This window comes from Symsagittifera roscoffensis, chromosome 2 (assembly GCF_963678635.1).
Source record: "Symsagittifera roscoffensis chromosome 2, txSymRosc1.1, whole genome shotgun sequence".
Classification (NCBI taxonomy): Eukaryota; Metazoa; Xenacoelomorpha; order Acoela; family Convolutidae; genus Symsagittifera; species Symsagittifera roscoffensis.
The window spans coordinates 69,710,640-69,727,743 of NC_087063.1; the positions used below are offsets into that span (position 1 = coordinate 69,710,640).

Consider the following 17,104-nt stretch of genomic DNA (forward strand, 5'->3'; position numbering starts at 1 on the left):
TCCGCGCCTGATCCTACCTACAAGGACAATTCACATACTAGGAAGGACGTTTCACATTCTTTTAAAGTTTTGACAGACTTTTTGATAAGATATTATTGCTTCAGTATATTTTTCAGTTTTCATATTGCCCAGCGTATATGATTTTTTACAAAGAACACATCTGAACTCGTGTTCAGTTGTTGATTTAGCAACCCACAAATTAAATTCACCATCTTGAAGCCAGTCTTCATTGAACTTACATCTTCCCTTGACTGAACGTTCGCGACTGATACCCCTGAAAAAATTACAGTTCAACGCTTAAAATACAATTGAATTTAGACTTTGGAGTAAAAACTTAGGCCAGCAACGCTTTCACGCTCCTGGCCCTGACCCAACTTTGCTCGCCCTAACATTGCCCTGACCGCGTGTCAACCCTGCTTTATTGTAAAAAAAAAACAGAAGTTATACCAAAATCAATTTAAAATTTTGCGACTAACATGATAAACTCGAATAAGCCGGGAAATTAAAATGCACAATTCGTCAAAAAAAACTAGATAATTGCAGGTTTCTTAGAAAAGTAATTCGGGAAAATCTTAACTGATTTGATAATGGTGGCCGAGTTGAGACTGCGGGTATCCTCGAAAATGCCGACTGATAATGCTTCAACGGAAATTCATCGATTTTTATGGATCACATTAATAACGAGAAGCTTCCCAGAGAAGTTTGTCCCCGATTACCAAAACTTTCCTTCGTCAACTATATGCATCTTAACAATTATTTGATATCTCCATTCAAAATGGTAAAACAAAATTACCTCAGACACAGAGAAGCAGTTGCACTTCGCATTCACAAGCAAAAATATGACTGATGACGCTACTGGTAAAAACCGAATGGGTAAAACTTTGAGTCTTCAAAACTTCTTAGGTGATGCAAGCTATTTATGAGTCTACACAATTGGTAAGTGACGCAAGCCAAATATGACGCATCAGCAGTACCAGTCAACTTGAAAAAAAAAGAAATTTACCAACTAACATGCCTCAATTTATAGAGCTCACGCGTTTTATCTAGTACATGAAAAAGTTCATTGAAAACATCCGACCCTGCCCAGGTGCGAACCTTCTTATTTGGTTGCGGGTCTTCTTCCCTACCTCTACGCAACAAATCCATGATACCTTGAGCTAAAGCGCTATTTGTAATATAATAGTATGTGTTAATATCCTCAGCAGTGGCTGTACTTAATAGCTGGTTATAGATCAAAACGAACACTTTCAAATGAACATTAACATTTGCGACTTAGATTGAAAAAAAAGAGAGTTCATAGAATCACACAAGCATTGCTTGTGTAAAAAAGTAAGATGCCAAAAAGCAGACAAACGAGAGTCTGACAATTCAAGTTTTCCCGAAAAATCCAAACTCAATAGATACAGAAAAAACAAGATCGGCCGAAATAAAGTAAAGATAGGTTGGAATGAAAATCTGAAGCAGTTTAGTCACATCACACCTTTGAATACCACACAATCCGAACATGGTAAGCTAGCAGACAGAAAAAAGTTAAACACGGGATCGAACACAAAAAAAAATCAATGAGCCCATAAGATATCAATTGTGATGAGACTTTCGGTGATGAGGCAAAAGATACTTTCCTGGTAGATTTGCGACTTTTTATGACAAAATGCCAACCGTTAACAATTTTTCCCAGTAAAAAGGCTATTGCATTTCTGGACATCTACATGACAAATAAATAAAGTAAAGATAGGTTGGAATGAAAATCTGAAGCAGTTTAGTCGCATCACACCTTTGAATACCACACAATCCGAACATGGTAAGCTAGCAGACAGAAAAAAGTTAAACACGGGATCGAACACAAAAAAAATCAATGAGCCCATAAGATATCAATTGTGATGAGACTTTCGGTGATGAGGCAAAAGATACTTTCCTGGTAGATTTGCGACTTTTTATGACAAAATGCCAACCGTTAACAATTTTTCCCAGTAAAAAGGCTATTGCATTTCTGGACATCTACATGACAAATAAATAAAGTAAAGATAGGTTGGAATGAAAATCTGAAGCAGTTTAGTCACATCACACCTTTGAATACCACACAATCCGAACATGGTAAGCTAGCAGACAGAAAAAAGTTAAACACGGGATCGAACACAAAAAAAAATCAATGAGCCCATAAGATATCAATTGTGATGAGACTTTCGGTGATGAGGCAAAAGATACTTTCCTGGTAGATTTGCGACTTTTTATGACAAAATGCCAACCGTTAACAATTTTTCCCAGTAAAAAGGCTATTGCATTTCTGGACATCTACATGACAAATAAATAAAGTAAAGATAGGTTGGAATGAAAATCTGAAGCAGTTTAGTCGCATCACACCTTTGAATACCACACAATCCGAACATGGTAAGCTAGCAGACAGAAAAAAGTTAAACACGGGATCGAACACAAAAAAAATCAATGAGCCCATAAGATATCAATTGTGATGAGACTTTCGGTGATGAGGCAAAAGATACTTTCCTGGTAGATTTGCGACTTTTTATGACAAAATGCCAACCGTTAACAATTTTTCCCAGTAAAAAGGCTATTGCATTTCTGGACATCTACATGACAAATAAATAAAGTAAAGATAGGTTGGAATGAAAATCTGAAGCAGTTTAGTCGCATCACACCTTTGAATACCACACAATCCGAACATGGTAAGCTAGCAGACAGAAAAAAGTTAAACACGGGATCGAACACAAAAAAAAATCAATGAGCCCATAAGATATCAATTGTGATGAGACTTTCGGTGATGAGGCAAAAGATACTTTCCTGGTAGATTTGCGACTTTTTATGACAAAATGCCAACCGTTAACAATTTTTCCCAGTAAAAAGGCTATTGTATTTCTGGACATCTACATGACAAATAAATAAAGTAAAGATAGGTTGGAATGAAAATCTGAAGCAGTTTAGTCACATCACACCTTTGAATACCACACAATCCGAACATGGTAAGCTAGCAGACAGAAAAAAGTTAAACACGGGATCGAACACAAAAAAAAATCAATGAGCCCATAAGATATCAATTGTGATGAGACTTTCGGTGATGAGGCAAAAGATACTTTCCTGGTAGATTTGCGACTTTTTATGACAAAATGCCAACCGTTAACAATTTTTCCCAGTAAAAAGGCTATTGCATTTCTGGACATCTACATGACAAATAAATAAAGTAAAGATAGGTTGGAATGAAAATCTGAAGCAGTTTAGTCGCATCACACCTTTGAATACCACACAATCCGAACATGGTAAGCTAGCAGACAGAAAAAAGTTAAACACGGGATCGAACACAAAAAAAATCAATGAGCCCATAAGATATCAATTGTGATGAGACTTTCGGTGATGAGGCAAAAGATACTTTCCTGGTAGATTTGCGACTTTTTATGACAAAATGCCAACCGTTAACAATTTTTCCCAGTAAAAATGCTATTGCATTTCTGGACATCTACATGACAAATAAATAAAGTAAAGATAGGTTGGAATGAAAATCTGAAGCAGTTTAGTCGCATCACACCTTTGAATACCACACAATCCGAACATGGTAAGCTAGCAGACAGAAAAAAGTTATTCCACACAGAGGCGAAGCTTCGCTTCTCAAACACTAGCGAGAACATGACAAAAAGCAGCACTAGAATTGCAATACGAAAAAATAGAAACAAGACTCAAACTGCGACCTACTGCAGTCAAGAGATTTTGAGTCTCACGCACTAACCACGCACGCTTAAGCACCGACAAACACTAGTCACGAATAAAGCAGCTACACATGCTAATAAATTGCCAATGCAATTCAGCAAAAGTGGCACCAAATACAAACAGGCACAATTTTGCTGAAAACAATTTGGACTAATAATGAATTTCAAAAAGTTGCGAGATACTTTAAGAAAGAAAATTTTGGAAATCTAGTTTTTATTAATGTTATGTTGTTTGAAGCTTTTTTCGGTTTCATTTGATGAATTAAAAATGCATCAACGTGTTAAATTATTACTATTCCAATGTCAAAGCAAATGCTATCAAAAAGCTGTAAATGTACCCCAAAGCGGCACCAATATTTGCGACTTCGGTTAGAGAAGAAGAAGACTCGTAAGAATACACTAAGCTCAGGCTAGTGTAATAAACATCAATAATTCCATTAAGTTTTTACGTGAACTTTCTTCCGATCAAGGATAGAGATTAAGAGTCTCACAACCTCCAACCTCCGCCATGAGCTTTTGCATTTAAACAAGCACGAGCCACTAAGAAGGCGGATATCAAAACCATGCTATACAGCAAGAGAGAAGTTTTAATGTTTGGGTTGAAGACTTGGGTTACAAAAAAATGGATTCGTAGTATAACACTAAGCTCGCTAGCTCTCTTGTGATTTTAAAAAAGTAAATGTAGTATAGCACTAAGCTCGCCGTAAAAACATTTAGCAACAAGATAATTCGTAATTCTTGGTTTTCTAAGTTTTTTTAAGACATAACTAGTTGTATAAAGTATATTTTCCTGCAAGTATACACAATCTTCAGACTAAAAATTACTAAAATATTAAAATATCTGGAATACTAAAATAGAGTAAAATATTACAAAAATATCTGAAATATTTATTTCAAATTTGGCAATATACGAAGCATAGCTTCGCAACACTTGCGATGCATCACACGTTAAATTAGCACGGAAAAATATCAAGTAGCAACTAGTCAGACAATACTTGGAAATATAATAACGGAAATTAACAACATCTTGAAATACAATTACCTGCAACTTTACAAATGTTAGATACGGCCCACTAAAAAGTTCATTGTTTGGAAAGTAAGGCAAAAAAAATCAGCAGACAACCGGTGATCCGACAGTTGAAACTTTTCTTGAAAAAATCAAACTCCAGATGTAAAAAAAAACAAGATCAAACCAGGAGTCATATCACAGACCTTAGGCTCCCACGGTACGCAACTTTACCACTATACCAAGGATTTGGAAATTAGCGAGGTTTCGTAATAAAACAAGGTCGATTTTTCATTTATTTGTGAGAAGTTGTTTAGAGGGGAAAGTCTAGTTCTGGATTGATGCCACTTGCTGATTGATGAATAAGTGGGAAAACACACTTCATGTATATTATAACCTGAGATTGGCAAAGGGAGGACGTATGAGCTATGGCTTAGCTACAACATAAATTACATGGAAGTGTATTTAATTCCAGACATTTAGAAGTCTCCCCCATTTCTGTTTCTTAACACTATGTTAGTATTTACAAAAATGATAGTGTAATGTCGTTGACAGGATAGACTGTAAATGACAGATAGTTAGCTCTCAAACACCGGTGTGCGCATGAAGAAACGCTCGTGTGGCAGTGCGTATCTTTTGGGATAAAAAGTTCTGTCTTTTGGGTAGTGTATGAAGTTGCATAGATGTCCAGTGTACAAGTCAGCGAATCGACTAAGTCGTCTGAAGAAATAGCTAGGGTTATTGTGACATCTGAAAATTGACCCAAATTTAGGATGCATCATGTCTTTGATCTCTTCTTTCAGCTGGTCTCGCTCCACTTTCCAACTTTCTCTCGCCGCCCGAATATTCTCGTGATTTTTTGACACTTGTAGCCTCTCGATCAAATTTTCCAGACTACACTTCAGTGCTAACTTTGATCGAAATTCTTCATTATTGTAAATTTCAATTTCATCTCTAAGCTCTGAGATTATAGCGCCAGTTCGCCATCCGTTTCTCAATGCGGGTTCGGCTAGATCGCCATAAACGTGGTCACCGAAATAAAGAACATTTCTTCCAGTCCAACCTGTCATTTCCGTGAAACTATTTAGATTTCCTTGGAAGTAAACTGACCCTTTTTCCAGTTTTGTTATTTTCGTCCAGTCCGACTTATTTGCATCGGACAAGTTAAGTCGCCTGAAAGGTCGCACTTTTTCACTGGCTGAAAAAAACTTGGGTTTTCTAGCGCTGCAGATCACGACATCGAATAAATCCCTCCAATCTTTGCCAATTAGGTACTTCATGCCTGCATCAACAAAGTAAAACTCGCTATTAGTCATCAGAAATAGCTTTCGGCCCGTGATTTGTAGCTCGTTCAGCATGTATGGTAGATACTTTCTTGTGAAATCTGCGTCTACGTATTGTTCTACATCTTGTGCAACTGCTTGATGCATACCACCACTGTTGTGAACATAGGATACTGCCGCTTGTACATCATCGTAAAGATATTCAGGAGCATACTCCATTCGCATATCAATGAACAATTGTTGGATGTCAACCAGAAGCGCTATTTGTGAGGATGCAAACAAATCAGTGAGCTGTCTCATTTTTTGTACACCTTCAGCACCACCATGGAACCCACTCATGTGATCAAACCTAACGTGGAAGCCATCGTAATGACTCAGAACTTCCTCTCTTGATAATCTGCGATGACCTTTGTAAACAGTGTTTGGTTGTATTTTGTGAAATGCGTCAATTTTCAAGATGAGACCCAATTGAGTATCATAGTGCAGGCCAGTACGCACCGCTTTTGAATCGTACTTCAAATTCAAAATTTCTTTAGGATAGCCTTTACCATGAACCAGTTTTTCGGCAATTAGACGATAGATTAGACTATTCATTTCTGATGTGTACTTGGCTATTGTGTAATCGTAATCGAACCCCCATATTTGAATATCCCGGAGAGAAATTTCATTGTTGGCAAAAACTGCTCCCTCAAAAACACCGGAGACACGACTGTTTTCATTAGCAACTTTTATAGCATGGCTGTACAAGTCTTCTGGATTAGTTGCACTATCTATTTGACCTGTGCTTATGGGCCGTCTAACTTGCAGCGCTCTATAAAAACTAAATGGAGAGGCAAAATTCAAAAGTTTACTTCTTGTCATCTGAATAGATAATAATTCGAAGAGTTACTCGTAATAAACTGATTTAATCTGTACAATTATACAAATATCTGAAAACATTTGGATCTTGATATTACAACGTCAATTGAAAAGAAACCAGTTTTTATAAGCAGTTCTTCAGCTCGTCTATTTTTGGTTGGAGCAAGTGCATGGATCCTATAATGATGCGCTTAAACGGTGGTTTGAGCTTGAAAAAACTGGAGTGGCTCCGGAAATTCAAATCTAAACAATTGGACATAGCCAATTTTAGACAGCGAAGTTTCAGACTTGAATTTAAGACTCGAATCACCGGACGAAAAAAGATTCAACGCCTTCCAAGATAGATTTGGCTCCCAATGGTTGACTGTCATTGTGTGCAAATAACTCATTGTCTGCAGAGACTAAAACTATAGAACCAACAACTCAGAATCTCGATAGGACTTAAATAAGGCTCTAAAATTTGCGAACGGTATAAAAGCGTAAGCGGAAAAGAAGTTACCGAAGATGGTTGGCATGTCCTTTCTCGCATCAGTGCAGGGGGATTCTCTAGACATTCAAACCTGAATGCCCTAATAAAGCAGAACTTTTCTTTTCACATTCCTTGATTAGAGCCACGACGTCTTTACAGGGCCATTCAGAAGCGACCAGGCGGTTTGACGCTCGTTCCATGGGCTGTTGGTATGCAGCTCTTGTGAGATGTAACGGTGGTAGACTCCCTAGCCTCCAGTAGGATTATTGCGGGGTCGGTTTGTAACCTTACTGCCGCTGAAGCAAAACAGCAAAAAATAACATAAATAAAGGCTTAATTGATGGATATCTTTTTCAACCGCTAGCTTTTGAGATTCAGGGCGCTGCCGGCCCCAGCACGGAAGTTGTTTTAAAGCAAGCTTTGCAAGAACCTAAGCATATGTACCCAGGATCCCAGGGCAGGCAGCTTTTTAAAACAGAGAATATCCCTGGCAGTACAGATTGCGAACGACGCATGTGTAATCGGCACAAGATTTGACAAACAACTTTCAACTCAACTTTTTTTTAGTAGCACAATATACATTTATATATATTTTCTCGTGTCGAGTTGCGGGTTCCTTTTGAAAAAACGAAACCCTTATGCAGTTTAATAATCAACACTAATCATTTTCTTTTTATCAGAATCACTTCCTTATCTAGAAAAATTCCAAGGGCTTTGACAGACATATGTGATGAAGGGACTACTGACTGTAACCTCGGTTACTATGATACTTTTGACCTTCTGGTTACCCACAAAAAAAAGATATACAGAAAAAAATGAAAGGTCATCCACTTAATGTGCAAAAAAAATAAACAAACTTTATATCGAAGAAAAATTTGCGTCAAATAAAAACACGAGCGACTCATTGGAGCATGTGCTGCTTTCTAAGTTATAACATGGCATTCTAATTGACGCCTGAAAAATTATAAGCATGGAGAAAAAACTAAAGTTAAAACTATGGCTCGCAATAAGAACACGCAACTCGGATAAGGGCTTATCCGAGTTGCGTGTTCTTATTGAAGAAACGTAACCCGTATCGATTTTAATTGAAAAGGACTTAAACACTTGTCATCTTCTTTTATCATTATCACTTCCATATCTAGAAAATTCCAAGGATTTTGACTGAAATACATGATGAAGGGACTCATGACTGTAACCTCGGTTACTATGATACTTTTGACCGTCTGATAAACTACGGCCCCAGCTTAAACTGAAGGTACTGTTTTTTAGAATATAACCTGACGCAGGATCAAAATTTCAAAAATTGGACTTTACACAAATCTTAACAGTATCTCTAGACTAAAATAAGGGCTTATCCGCTGACATAGGGGAGAGGCCTCCTCCCCTTTCTTCAAATTAAACTTAACGTCAAATTAGACAGTCGTTTTTTAACAAAAAAAATTGAAAAATCAAATGGTAACAAGGATAGCCGGTTACTGTGCAAGTAGCACAACATATTCCGACCTTAGTCTAAAAATACACAAAAAAATGTTTTTTTTTCGAATTAGTGTCGTTAACATCTGCGTGGTGGGATAAAATGATCTGATCGAAAAACTGGTAAATAGAAATATTCGACAGTTGTGACATTCGACCAGAATTGACAAAAAGACAGATACGAAGGGCTAGCAGCTAACCTTCCGAATTAGCAGTTTTAGAGGATTAACAGTGTTATTCAGACGATTAGAAAAATTGTGAAGGCTGAAAGATTCGGAAATTCTTAAATTTTGAAAATTCGAATTGTGGCGTCACACTTCTGAGAAACGTCAACAACGGCCATTTGTGCCAGTCGGTCATATCTGGAAGTTTGACCTTGAGGAATGCGAAATACGTGGTTTTGGAAGGAAGTTTAATTTTTCAAAAATTCGAATTGAGCCTGTCATGCTCAGTTTTCTCGCGACAACTGAAAACATCAAAAATAAAATCAGAACAACCGAATTACAATTGCTGGAAAGTTGTCAAATAAACACAGTGGGAAATTGCTATTCGCAATTTCCGTCGTAGAAAACGAGAGTAGAGCTGTCCTATCTGATATAGGAGACAGAACAATCACAAGAGCAAACCAAAACTCAACTGAACCAGAGTTAACCTTCAATGGAAAGGTAGACAACTGAAGTCTCCCAATGGCTCAGATCCAAAACTACCTTCTCAAGTTAAAACTCATTTCCTTTGATTGGAACTCATTGTTAGAAATTTTCTTGAGTTATATTCAATTATATTCATGCTAGAATTAATAATTAGCTTAATTACTCTGTTTCTCAAGTGTGCTGCTATGTAAGTACCTAATTTAATTTTCCCGAGTGCATTTTATGATAAGTATGTTGAGGTAAGGCGAGTTTTCGGTTGATCCATCTGAAATGGATCGAAGTTCCACTGTCCAATAAAAAGTAACTTAACGGATTGTTCCGACCCTGTTTATGTTCGTGTATTTTGGGTATTTTGAGACCTAAGTATGGGGACGTTCTTATTTTCTAGAGTGATGGCACATGCATTGATAGGTGTGACAAACAAGTATGGCAATCTGGTAATGTGCTACGTGGATGACGTGGTAATAGCGACGCCAACACTGGAAGATCACATCGAGCGACTGGAGAGTTGTTTGCATGCATGAAGAGGTCGGGGCTAAAGTGCAAACCATCAAAATGCGAGATACTCAAGGATTCGAAAAAATACTTGGGGTGGATGGTGAACAGGCACGGCATCAGACCAGATCCAGATGCAGTTGAAGCAGTCCTAACTTGGAAATCGCCAAAAACGGAACACCAGTTGATGAGCTTCCTGGGTTTTGCGAACTTTTACAGGGAATTCATCAAGGGCTACGCGGATAAGGTATACCCGATGCAACAGTTAATGAGACACAAAGGCAAGAAGTTCACGTGGAACAACGCAGCTGAAGAATCATTCCAGAGAATAAAGAAAGAGTTGTGCGAGGCACCGGTGTTAGGGATGCCAACAGAGAAAGGGATGTACGTGCTGGACACGGATGGTACAGGACAAGTCAAGGAAACAACCAGCACGGAATCCAAGCAACAAGAGAGGACGGGGGTGTTCTCAAGTTGGTCAAACGGGTATCGTTAAAATCCACATTACATTTTAGGAGATAAGTGTAAAATTGGATAAGCGGAACCCCACTGTTTTGAGGAAGTTTTTACTCAAACAGGCCTGGAAACAGGTTCCACGGTTTTCTCTCGAGAGGTTTAGCACCCGGCGCTCAAGGTAATTTTCGGCTTAAGAGGGGGGCTAAAGAGGGGGGAGGTTAGAAGGGGGGCTGGTTAGGTTAGAGGTTGGTGGTTGTAAAGTGGAAAAAGGGGGGACACATTAGAGTAACTAATTGATCGGCATCGTCGATTTAGTTACGTTAGATTCTTACACGCGTTGATTATAAGAAGCGGATATCCAAATTTAACATCGAATTAAGGTAGGTACCCTGGTCGGATCGGGAGGCGGGAACGGACATAGACAGTTTTTGTGATACCCCCATAAGATCGCTAGCAGGGGGGAGAAAAACGCGTGGCAATCGGGTACCAGACGTTTTTTCGGATAAAAGTTGACATCTGTCAGCTTTGAATTTTAGGTGGGTTCATCTCTCTGTTTTTATAATTTTTTCCTGTTTAAATTTTTACGTTTTGGTGAGAATTTGTTATTGGTATTTGAACGAACAGGTGATCACAAGATACCTGCGAAGAAGTTGGGGCTTCAAATTGCCTGAAACAACGAAAGGGAGATAAATACAGGGGGGTTAGTATTTAAATTTGGGCCATTAAGATAGGGATTTTGGGAAAAGTTTTACTAGAGCTCAAGTGGTGGTACACGGTACAGTGGTTCAAGAGTCCCCACAACGAAGAGGAAGAGATCCTACTATCCAGACACTTCGTGACAAGTCTTGGGACAGTACCGAAGAAGTCTTGGGACATTGCAGTCTGGGGACGGTCTTGGAGCAGTGCAGTCTTGGGATAGTCTTGGGACAGTGCAGTCTTGGGACAGTCTTGGGACGGTGCAGCCTTGGGACAGTCTTGGGCCAGAGCAGTCTTGGTACGGTCTTGGGACAATAAATCTTGGGACACTGGTCTTGGAAGAGTGGTCTTGGGACAGTAGTCTTGGGACAGTGGTCTTGGGACAGTGGTCTTGGGACAGTGGTCTTGGACAGTGGTCTTGAGATAGTGGTCTTGGGACAGTGGTCTTGGGACACTAGTCTTGGGACAGTAGTCTTGGGACAATAGTCTTGGGACACTAGTCTTGGGACAGTAGTCTTGGGACAGTAGTCTGGGGACAGTAGTCTTGGGTCACTAGTCCTGGGACAGTAGTCTTGGGACAGTAGTCTTGGGACAGTAGTTTTAGGGCAAGGGTCTGGGGACAGTAGTCTTGGGACAGTAGTCTTGGGACACTAGTCTTGGGACAGTAGTCTTGGGACAGTAGTCTCGGGACAGTCGTCTTAGGGCAAGGGTCTTGGGACACGAACAAGAAGTACTGGGACAGCACCGAATAGTCTTGGGACAGTAGAGAGAAAGCTTGGGACAGCACGAAGAAGTGGGGTGACGGTACTAAAGGGTCTTAAGACAGGTCGAAAAAATCGAATCAAAAGCAATACGACTAGTCGGAACTCGATACTGTTAGGATCACGAATTAGTAGAATTTTAACAAAATCTTAGAAGGAACAGAAAAGTAGTTTTTCTTTTTATTATCAATTTTTTTTTATTCTTAGAATAGGTTTTTGTAAATACTAATATTGTAAATAGAATCAATTGTAAATAAAAATCATGAGACGGAGCAGGGTACCGGTGGCTGAAAAAAGATGTACAGAATCAAAGACAAAATATAACTCGTCGCTACGTAAAACGGCATCTATGGGCCCAAAGGTAACAAAGAAGAACTTTTCAGTTAGCATGGTCAACACGAGGAGTAATACAGAGAACAAAACAAAAGAGGGCACGGAAGAGAAACAAGCGGAACCCGCCATCGAGATTGACCTAGAAACACCAGAACAGAGTGTGGATGAGGTGGAGAAGAAGACGACGGAGTCGACACCGATGCCGAATGCAGAGGAACAAAGTCAAAAGTCGATGGAATTCTCACCGATAGACACGGGGGAGGACACGACGGGCAACATGCCAGAAACAGTAAAGGACGAATCTCAAGTAAAAAGAACGTCATTTACAGAAAGGATAGCAATGATGGTCGGGATGAAATCAAGAGACATAGTGACAGAGGAACCGAAGGCCGAGAAAGGCAAAACATTCGGAACAGTTTCCACGAAAACGACAGACACCGACCAAAACGAAGACCAGGTCAGACCGGGAGCAGCAGCCAACAACAGGGCAACAGCTGACCATGAAACAACATCTCTCGATCTGGGCGATCTGATGGCGAAGCTAGATCAGATCGACAAGAGACTAAAGCACAGCGAGGAGGATAGAGAGGTAATAAAGAATGAATTAAGATACAACAAACATGAGTACCTGGACAACTTTTTCAATCTGGCGAAAGCGACAGAGGAAAAGCTTCAGCAGATGCCAGACAAGGTAGATGCCACTGATGGAGAGCGAGGCAAGAAAATCAAAAAAGACATGCAAGAAATGAAGCAACGATATGACGCAGTGAAAAGCCAGTTGGGGAGTCTGGAAACGAGAATGGACACAATGAGTAGGGACCAGGCTGAGAGTTCATGTGCAATACAGGCAAAACCAGACGCCATCTTGAGAAACTCTACGTCACAGGACAGGCCGGCAGCGGAACGAACGCAAGGCAATAGAGTTAACTTCGTGGAACCACAACGGAACAAACGGCAATCAACACCATTAACATTACCCCGGGATGCCGCGAGTACAGCACCGGGGGGGGGGGCAAAGCGATTATGAAAAGTGGAACAGCAAACACGACGAGTGGTCCAGGGGATTCCACGACTCACAATAACGTGGGACCGGATGTTATGACGTGGGCAAGCACCTGGGAAATGATGAACAGGACACTAGAAGCCTTCGCCACCAGGAACACCGACTCGAGTGATAGAGGAAGTAACAAATCCAGGAAAATTTTCAAAAAACCGAAAGAATTCAAGGATGATTCAGTTGGATGCATTGATACTTGGGTAGAAGTCATGAGGTTGCACTTGGAACAAGACAACTTGAACGATGAGAGGCAAGCATGCACAGCGATACTCAGCAACTTGGAAGGCACGGCGTTGAAATGCGTGGTTGCGAAGAACGAAGAGGAACGCGACACTGCGGATAAAATCTTCGAGATATTGTTGAATCGTTTTGGGTCAGGCATGAAGGATCATCAAGCGATGATGCGATTTGAAAAGAGAAGGCAAAGGGACGATGAATCGATAGACAGGTTCCTAGATGACCTTGAGAGCTTGAGACGAAGGAGTGACCCTGAAGAGTCCACAAACAGAAGAAACTTTAGCATCGCCTCAAAGTTCATTGATGGGGTAAAGAGTGATGACTTGATAACAATGTTAGCAACATACTATACATTGTCGAAAGATAGTGCACCGACTCCAGAAGAGATGAGACAGATGTCGAGAGAGTACATGCTAATGAAACCCAGGAAATACTCATATTCAGATAACAGGAATATGCAAGGGGGGAACCAAACACAAAGGTCGTAATGGTACAAGACTAGAGATGACATGGACAAACGTAGATCATGCGCGAACTGCGGGTCAGCTGATCATCACGTGGCGGATTGCACAACATACAAGCAGGGCATGAAGAGTCTGGGATACGCACCAGATGAGGAGGACATGAGCCAGATGGAAGAACACGAGTACTATAGTGGCTTAATCATCAAAATAGGTGCAAGATGCTTCTTCTGAAATCAGGAGGGGCACTTCAGGATGGATTGTCTTTTGTTTTGGGAGGCAGTCAAGAACCAGAGTCACCCCAAAAATAAATTGGCATTAGCGGCGGTGCAGAATCAGCGAAATAGACAAACCGAGTTTGAAACAAAAAAACTTAGAAGCACCGAGTACGGAACTGCCAACGAAGGCTGTAACGCAAGTTAACAATGCGATAGAGGCCACGGCCAAGAACGCCCTAGAGATAAATTATGAGAAGGCGGCGTCAGAGGCGATCAACAAGGTGAAACAGCACATAGCAACGAAGGAAATAGAGCAACGGTTGAAGCAAGAGATCGACAGACAGAGATTGAATGTGACAAGGAACTTAAGTGAACCCAGCGACCAGACAGTAATGCACATTGACGTATACGCAGAATACTTGAGTGCGATAAGCCCACAGGCGACATCTAGGCCTGTGACATCGAGAGGTGGCAGCAAGTCGGTCCGTGTGGACAACAGATACACAGAAGCTTATGGTCCGCATGAGGTGATGTTGAATATAGATGGGATAAACATCTACACGAAAACAATGATAACATGTGATGAAGATCTAGTGGGACAGATCTACGTGGGCAGAGAAGAATTAAAGGTGAGATCGATTGGACACTGTGCCATGCTGGAGGAAGATGCAATGCTCATCAGGACAGAGGCAGACGTATCAGCACACGTGCTTGAGATAAGTGGCAAGAAGACTCACTTGCGTGGGTTACTCGATACTGGAGCGGTCTTGAGTGTAATACCAATCGAAACTTGGGAGCGAATGGGCTTCAACAAAGATGACTTGATAGACTCGAGAATACGGTTGTCAGCTGCTAACAAAGGGGCGCTGCGGGTGCTAGGCAGAACACCAATAATAGCCCTAAATCTAGGGGAACGCAACCTGTGGATGAGCTTTCTTGTTGTGGAGAACCTAGACGAGTCTGACCAGTTTATTTTAGGCAGCGACTTCATCAGGAACTTCGACGTAACAATTGATTTAAGCAATGCGATGTTCAGGATAAGAAACCCGGATAGGAGGTACGCAATTAAACCGGTAAATTTAATAATAGCGAATGAAAATAAAGCACCGGTATTCTTGAGTAGGAGGGTGAGGCCAAAGGCGAACGAAGCGGCAATTGTAAGCTTGCGAATGAAAAATTACAATGAACTAAGTGACAACAAGCAAGTATGCATAGTCCCGAATCCTAATAGTCAAAATGCTGCTGTTTTAGGAAGAGACTTCTCGATACCAAGAGCGGTCTCTGCGTCAGTGTCTTGTTGAATACTCTTGATATACCCATCACAATACAGAGGGGGAGGAAGCTGGGATATGCTTTACCCGTTAAAACTTGATATGAAATGACTGAAAATTCAAAACAAAATGAAGTTGTTGATTGTCCCAATCATAGGGACAAAATTTGTATCTTGAGACGATTGAAGAAAATAAAAGGCTCATCAGGTCTTGTGAAATCATTTAAATCAGAGACGGACGATGGGCTATCGAGCTGTTCAAATTTTCCGGAACGGCCCACAATAGATGAAATGAAAAGTGATAAACCTGTCCTGCCGGAGATCGAACATTTAAGGGGCAAGTTGACGGACGAACAGCTCGAAGCCATCAAGGACGTACTAGAGCGGAACGAGGAAGTTTTTTCGAGACATAAGGCAGACATCGGGTGTTGTAATTTTGTTGAGCATGAAATAAAACTTGAAGAGGATGCGGTACCACACAGGGAGGGGGCGAGGCGCATGATCCCCCACAAATCAGAGGCATGTAGGAAAGAAATAGAGACATTACTAGAGTATGACATGATAGAACCATCCAAGTCACCGTGGGCGTGTGGAGTAGTGATGGCCAAAAAGAAAGGCGACCAATTGAGGTTTTGCTGTGACTTTCGGTATCTGAACTCCGTCACGGTGAAGGATGCCTATCCCATACCTAGGATTGACGAGAGCCTCTCGAAGTTAGGTGACGCAAAATTTTTTACAACTCTTGATTTAGGTTCGGCATTCTGGCAGGTCCCGCTGAGGAAGCAAGACAGGGACAAAACAGGGTTCGCCTGCGAGTTGGGGCTGTTTCAATGGAAACGGATGCCGTTTGTCTATGCAATGCCACAGCCACTTTTCAACGGTTGATGGCACATGCGCTGATAGGTGTGACAAAGAAGTACGGCAATCTGATTAATGTGCTATGTGGATGATGTGGCAATAGCGACGCCCACACTAGAAGACCACATCGAGCGACTGGACGAGATGTTTGCATGTATGAAGAGGTCGGGGCTAAAGTGTAAACCGTCAAAGTGCGAGATACTCAAGGATTCGATAAAATACTTGGGCAGAATGGTGGATAGGCACGGCATCAGACCGGATCCAGATGCAGTGGAAGCAGTTCTGACTTGAAAATTGCCAAAAACGGAACACCAGTTGATGAGCTTCCTGGGTTTTGCGAACTACTACAGGGAATTCATCAAGGGCTATGCGGACAAGGTATACCCGATGCAACAGTTAATGAGACACAAAGGCAAAAAGTTCACATGGAACAACGCAGCAGAAGAATCATTCCAGAGAATAAAGAAAGAGTTGTGCGAGGCACCGATGTTAGGGATGCCAACGGAAAAAGGGATGTACGTGTTGGATACGGACGCGTCGGTAGTCGCGATTTCTGGAATTCTCCATCAAGAACAAGAATGGAACGGGAAGACAGTCTTAAGACCAATAGCATACGGGAGCAAAGTCTTGAAAGACACAGAAATGAAGTACGGGGCGCCGAAAGCAGAGATGTTCGCGGTGGTTACTTTTGTCGAGAAATACAGAGCATACTTGGGCAGTGAGCCATTTAAGCTGCGGGTCGACAACAGGGCACTCAGCTGGCTGAAGACGTACTCGATTGACCAGAGCTACATTGGGAGATGGATAGTT

At 41.0% G+C, this 17,104-nt stretch overlaps 1 protein-coding gene across 1 annotated transcript; it reads right to left on the reverse strand.

The window, feature by feature from the left end:
* Positions 1–4,174: 4,174 nt before the first annotated feature.
* Positions 4,175–6,927, reverse strand: LOC134840365 (5'-nucleotidase domain-containing protein 3-like). The gene has a single exon (XM_063856133.1). The coding sequence runs from the start codon at positions 6,861–6,863 to the stop codon at positions 5,298–5,300; it is 1,566 nt and encodes a 521-aa protein (XP_063712203.1). The 5' UTR covers positions 6,864–6,927; the 3' UTR covers positions 4,175–5,297.
* Between the last annotated feature and the right edge of the window lie 10,177 nt (positions 6,928–17,104).